This window comes from Octodon degus, unplaced genomic scaffold (assembly GCF_000260255.1).
Source record: "Octodon degus isolate 3935 unplaced genomic scaffold, OctDeg1.0 scaffold00158, whole genome shotgun sequence".
Taxonomy (NCBI): Eukaryota; Metazoa; Chordata; class Mammalia; order Rodentia; family Octodontidae; genus Octodon; species Octodon degus.
The window spans coordinates 3,206,229-3,212,726 of NW_004524734.1; the positions used below are offsets into that span (position 1 = coordinate 3,206,229).

Consider the following 6,498-nt stretch of genomic DNA (forward strand, 5'->3'; position numbering starts at 1 on the left):
TTAGTTGAAATGCAAAAAGCATGGCTTGGGGCTGGGGAGATGGATCAGTAAAATAAACACTTGCGTGGCAAGTGCAAGGGTCTGAGTTCAATCCCTGGTTCGGGGGGGGGGGGGAGAGGCTCTTTCTTAAAGGAGTGTAATAATTTAACATCAAATACTATTATCAGCTTATTAATGACTCAATCTTTTTTTTTTTTTTTCTTTTTTGGCAGAACCAGTGATTGAACTCAGGGCCTTGTGCTTATTCTACTGAGCCACCTCCCTGGGCTCATCAATCTTTGTATAATGTAAGCAAAATGCTGAGTTAAAGATCTGACTAGCAAAAAAATAATCCTTGAGGAAATATATAAAGTGAAATTTATCACAAAGAGTTCACTCATCATTGTGAGAAACTATCATTGTGAACTTATGTTTTTGGGTTTGTTTTTTTTTTGAGACATGATCTTTATATGTAGTCCAGGTTGGCTTTAAACTCACTATCTAGTCCAGGTAGGCCTCAAACTGGTGGTTATCTTTCTGCCTTAGCCTCCTGAGTGCTGAGACTGTAGGTGTGCACCACCATGTTTAGTTTATCACTGTGAACTTTTAATGACAATTCCAACTATGTAATCAAATTCCTTTGCTACATGAACCCAGCTTACCCTTAAAGAACTTAGAGCAACTTATATATGACATGTCTATGAAGTTTACTTTTCATGAAGTGGAAATAATTCAGTGCAATATCAGAAATAAAGGCTAAAACTAAAGAGGCATCAAAGCATGGAATTGGGTAGGAAGCCTTCATTAACTCATTTAGTAAATATTTATCAAATGAATTATAAGTAAAGAGATTATCTCAGATTGTACACTGGTAACATTTAGTTAGATATCTTAATTAGAGAAACATGGAGAATTAAATTTGAAAAAGGAAAAAAAATAAAAATAATGAAATAAATTTGAAAAAGGGAGTAAAAACCCATTAAAATTTACCTTAAAGGTGATCTTGCTTTTAAAATATAATTACAATCTTATTCATGAAACATCAGCCTAGTTCTTTCCAAAGAAATGATATCTAAGGTAATCTCACAATGACTCCATCACTCTTTTCTATAGAAGATGTGCTGTGCTATTTTTTTATCCCCCTTTCTTCACACTGCAGTGGTTTCACTGTCTCTCCACCTTTAAGTGCTTCTCCTCCTTACTCCATCTAGTGAAAGTTCTAGTGCTGTGACTGTTTAAATGGCAGGTTTAAAGCACCTCCAGTTTCTTTCTACCAGTGGCATTTCCCAATCTGAAACCCACCTTTTTCTTTCATTATTCCTCAAAGCAATTCCTTTTCTTCAGTTAAACATTATGTCCATAGTCTCAAGTCATTTGAATTGTTTACTTTGTTGAACACTTTGGAATCTATTACAACTAATAATTGTTGATAATTCTGTAATCATACAGAACATGTCTTATAATAATATCTATGGGCAATCAACTGCCTCAGATGCAATTTCTTTGAACAGTAAGACAAGATTGTTTAGCACATTGTAACAAGTGTAAGAGGTAAGCAAATCCTCAATGAAACGAGGCCCAAAACATTTTATCATGTGAAAACTTATTCTATTAATGTAAAACACTATTTTTAAAATCACTAAAAGCTGACCTCTACCATACATTTTTAATCTTCTGAATAGGTTTTTTTTTTTTCCATCACAAAAAGGACTTTATAAATCCGGATGTTAAACAGACTCTTGGACTGGTGGTTCATATCCATCAGCTTGTTCAACTTTAGTTCCAGTCTCATCTCCAGTAGCCTTTCCAGAGCTGCTACCTTCACTATGAAGCGCCATGGGCTTTCCCAATTCAAAGCTGGGCTTCTTCAGTATTTTTACTTTTCTGACGAAGACATCATGAAGAGGGTAGATAGACTGGCAAGCCTTTTCTATGTCTTTCCCAATGCTGTCGGGAATTAGCTTATGGACCACTTCCTTCAAGCCATTTGTCTGTACCTCTCGGGTCATGATTCCATCATCTTCTTCCAGATCTGGCAGACCTCTTGGTGCTGAGTATAAGAGGTCTTCCATATCTGATTACTGCATTTTTTTAGTAAAGCCAACACAGAAAAGACGAAGCATATAACCATTGGTAGTCTTGACATCCACATGGGCTTCGATCATGGCCTGCCATTTTTTGACGATGGAACACATCTTGTCACGGGTAAGGTCAATGCCATGGAAGTTAGTCAGGCAGTTTTTGCCCTGAACATCTTCAGTAATTAGCTTGAATTTTCTAAAGGCAACTTCATCATACTGCAGATCAGCAAGGCTCACTTCAAACACATGACCTTTGAACCCATCAGATGCAATTGAGGTTCTTTTGAGTTCCAGAGATGAGTGTTTTTCCAATACTTCTTATGTTGAACATAGCTGGCACCTTCACATCATACCAGTCTTTTTTAGGAAATGGATCAACCACTTTTTTCTTGGCTCCTTTTTTGCCACCTTTCGTTAAGGCGCTTGTTCTTGCCTACCTCCATGGTGCTGCTCAGAGAGCCAAAAGGTCTTCTGAATAGTTTTCAGTGAAACAAGACTGAGGCTTGCATATCCTGAAGGCAATGCAAATTATGACACCATGGAAATCAGTGGTGATACAAAGGTTCAAACGTACCTTAAGAAGTTCAAGTCCTGAACGAATAGCTGTATCTGGACTTACACCCTCCTCTTCATCATCTGCAGTCCCTTCTATTGACTTGTTCATCAATTTTACTAGTGCACTTAAAGAAAAAAAGAAAATGAAGTTAGTAATATTACATCAAATTTTAAAAGATTAGGTACACAGAAATTTCTGAGGGGGGAAGAAGTTAAACTTTGTTTTGTTTGACGAGTGGGCTTTTTTTTCTTTTTTCTTTTTTTTTTTTTTTTCTCCCAGAACCGGGAATTGAACTCGGACCCTTGTGCTTGCCAGGGAAGCGCTTATTCCACTGAGCCATCTCCCCAACCCCATGTGGGCTTATTTTTCATTTTCTTCAAAGTAACATTAGAAGTTACTACTCTACTGAAATAAAACTAAGTAACATTTACATAACTATAAGCAATTTACCTAGGTCTATCACCATGTACTAAACTAAAGTCAAAATGGATTAAAGAACTGAACATTATAACAGAAACACTAAATCTCTAGAAGAGAAAGTAAGAGGATCTCTTGAAGACATAAGGGTAGGCAAAGAGTTCATCAACAGAAATCAAATCACACAGGAAATACTTGAAAGAATTAACAATTGGGACCACCTCTTATTGAGAACTTTTTGCATGTCAAAAGAAATTACCAACAAAGTGAAAAGACAACCCACAAACTTTGAAAAAATCTTAATAAGCACTCAGACAAAGGTCTGCTCTCTAGAATTTATAAAGAACTAAAAAAATATCAGGGCCCCTAAATTTAAAAGACCCAATCCAGAAATGGGCATCTCAGATGAACAAATACTTCTCAGAGGACAAAATTAAAGAAGCGTATAAATATATGAAAAGATGCTCCTCATCACTAACCATCCGTGAAATGTAAATTAAAACAACACTGACATACCATGCCACCCCAGAAAGAATGGCTATCATAAAGAAATCAACCAACAACAAATGTTGGAGAGGCTGCGAGGAAAGAGGAACCCTTCTCCACTGTTGGTGGGAGTGTAGACTGGGGCAACCGTTACGGAAATCAGTGTGGAGACTCCTTAGAAAACTAAGATTGGAAATCCCATTTAAACCAGCTATTCCTCTACTGGGAATTTTCCCGGAGGAACTGAAAGCATCATATTATAGTGATATATGCGTACCTATGTTTATAGCAGCACAATTTGTGACAGCCAGATCTTGGAAACAACCAAGATGCCCGACACATGTGGAATGGTTGAAAAAGATGTGGTACTTTTATATAACGGAGTACTACTCAGCTACAAAGAATGATAAACTTGAAGCCTTCATATTTAAGTGGATGCCACTTGAAGATATACTTATTAGAGAAATACAACAGACCCACATTTGTAAATATCATATTATCTCCCTAGTATAATAAGGACTTACAATTCTGTATATGGTTAAGGTTTCTAAATTTCTTTGTAAAATTATGTAAATGCTTATTTCTACTTTTATAAAATTATCTTTCATTCATATTCTGTAAGGACTTAAGGTTCAACACATCAATATTTGATGGAAAATACCTGTTCCATGATATGCCAAAATGTTTGATATTTAGACAGATAGGGTAAACCGAACTGCATATATTGCAAGTTAATAATTAGCTTCTCTTCTGGAGGGTTAACAACCTAATTTAGCAGTTCAAAATTGGAGAAAAGGAAGGGCTGCAAGGTCAGCCAACATTTTGGCCCTAGCCTTTCAAGGTCAGGGACTTGGGACATAGGAGAACCTCTACTGTAACAACATGTAACTCAGTTGTGCTCCAAATTTTCTGATCAGGAAGATTTTGGAGCCACAGAGGAATGTGTTCGATGATCTAAAGTGAGCCTGGGGAGAGTCATATGGAGAGAAAAAACTTTCTCAAGCTTTCACAGAGAGCAAATTGGTCAAGCAATGGCCGTGACTCATCCACATGTCTGACACTGACAAAAGGATGTACAAAGGGTGGTACAGAGCTACAAGTTAAATCCTGAGAGTATTTGGCTGACTGTATCAGATACAAAGGTTACACTTCTTGTTATACAGGTCTTGCTATATCTTGGTCTTAACCATCCAGCAGAGAAGTATAAAAACGAGGCATATAAAGTAAAGCCATATTAATACAATGAGCTGTAAAAGGCTCAAGTCAATAACTTCTGAGGATAACCCACTAATATTATAGACTGCTAGACAGTGTTGGATTGTTTTGCTGAATTCAAACACCTATAGTATTTAGATGCCAATAGAATATTCACCTCTGACAGACAATAAAAAAAAATGATACAAAAGAATAAGCAATTTAATACTGAATTCATTTCCTTATGTAGATTGTAATTTTTTTTTAAAGAAAAACAAGTAAGTGGACTAATGACCATTCACTCAAATAAAATACAAATAGTAATTGTTAGATATAGTGGCACACAGTACAATCTCAGTACTTGGGAGGCTGAGGCAAGAGGACTTGGGAATTTGAGGTGAGGCAGAGTTACATGATGAGTTCAAGGCCAGACTGATCTAAACAGTGAGACCAGTCCAAAAAAAAAAAAACCCTTAATTCCCCAAAACAAAACAACGATAATGGGCCAGCCTAATAGCTCAGCAGACTAAAGCGTCCGCTTAGGCAAAGCGCAACCTCTGGGGTTTGATCCCTTGTGTGCCGTACCAGGCCTGCTCCTGGGGCACACTTAGATGGCAACTGAGACTGGGTGCGGTGGCATGTGCCTGTAATCCCAGCTCATTGGGAGGCTAGACACAGGAGAATCATTAGAGTCCCATCTACATAGTGAGACCCTATAGACCATGTCCTAAATACGGGGGAGGAGGGGAAGTAACACAAATAATAATTTTAATCTACTTGGAATTCATCTACTGAATCAGTAATTTTACCTCTAGAAATTAAAAGTGGGGCTGGGGAGGTAGTTTGGCTGTCTAAGCACCTGCCTGGCAAGTGCATGGACCTGGATCTGATCCCCGGTACTGCATGCCATACCAGCCCTGGAACCCTGGGCGTGCTGTGCTGGCCACCAAAATCAAATATAGTAGTGCAAGCCTATAAACCCAGAGCTGGGGAGGCTGAGAAAGGAGGATCACTATGAGTCCACACTGCATAGCGAGACTCTGTATCAAAAAAATGATTTAAATTAAAAAAAAAAATTAAAAGCAAAGAAGCAATTCATCAGCATCATGCCATACTGAAACAGATTCATTAATGAAAAACTGGCCAAAATGATGAAATTTTTGATGCGTATCTCCCACCATCACACAAAATCTTATTTGGTGAATTAAAGTCAGACTATGTAGCCAGGCATGGTGGCACACACTTATAATCACATAACTTTGGAAGGCTAAGGCAGGAGGATGCTAAATTTGAGCCAAGCCTAGATAACTTAATGGATCCACCTCAAAAAAAAAGGTAAAGGCTGGGTACAGATTAGTATGAAGGAATTGGGTTCATTCTCCAGTGCTGCCAAAACAAACAGACAAACAAAAAACAATGCAAGAGGTTGCTGGGCTCAATCCCCAGCACTGCAAAACACAAAAGTTATTTTTCGTTTTTATTTTATTTTATTTTTGGGCGCATCCGGGGATTGAACTCAGGCCCTGGTGCTTGCCAGGAAAGCACTTATTCTACTGAGCTATCTCCCCAGCCTTGAATTTTGGTTTTTAGACTATTCTGGAGAAGGTATTACTTTATTATAAAGACAACACATGTCAGTAAAATTACCATTTTGGGTTGGCAAAGGATGACAGTCTTTCTATATTGCCCAGGCTGGCCTTGAACTTGTGAGCTCAAGCAACCTGCTTCAGCTTCCCAAGGAGCTAGGACAGGTGAATGCTATTTTATCACTCATATATATACATA

General features: G+C 37.8%; 1 protein-coding gene across 3 annotated transcripts in view; it reads right to left on the reverse strand.

Annotated features, from left to right (window-relative positions):
• Positions 1–6,498, reverse strand: part of Pds5a (PDS5 cohesin associated factor A) — a 146,984-nt gene that overhangs the window by 48,047 nt on the left and 92,439 nt on the right. For all 3 annotated transcript variants that reach the window (XR_002818363.1, XM_023702749.1, XM_023702750.1), the window contains exon 18: positions 2,635–2,740. Coding sequence is in view for 2 of the 3 variants with exons in the window: in XM_023702749.1 (XP_023558517.1) it covers positions 2,635–2,740 (106 nt within the window). In the remaining variant the exon portion in view is untranslated. The remainder of the gene's footprint in view (positions 1–2,634; positions 2,741–6,498) is intronic.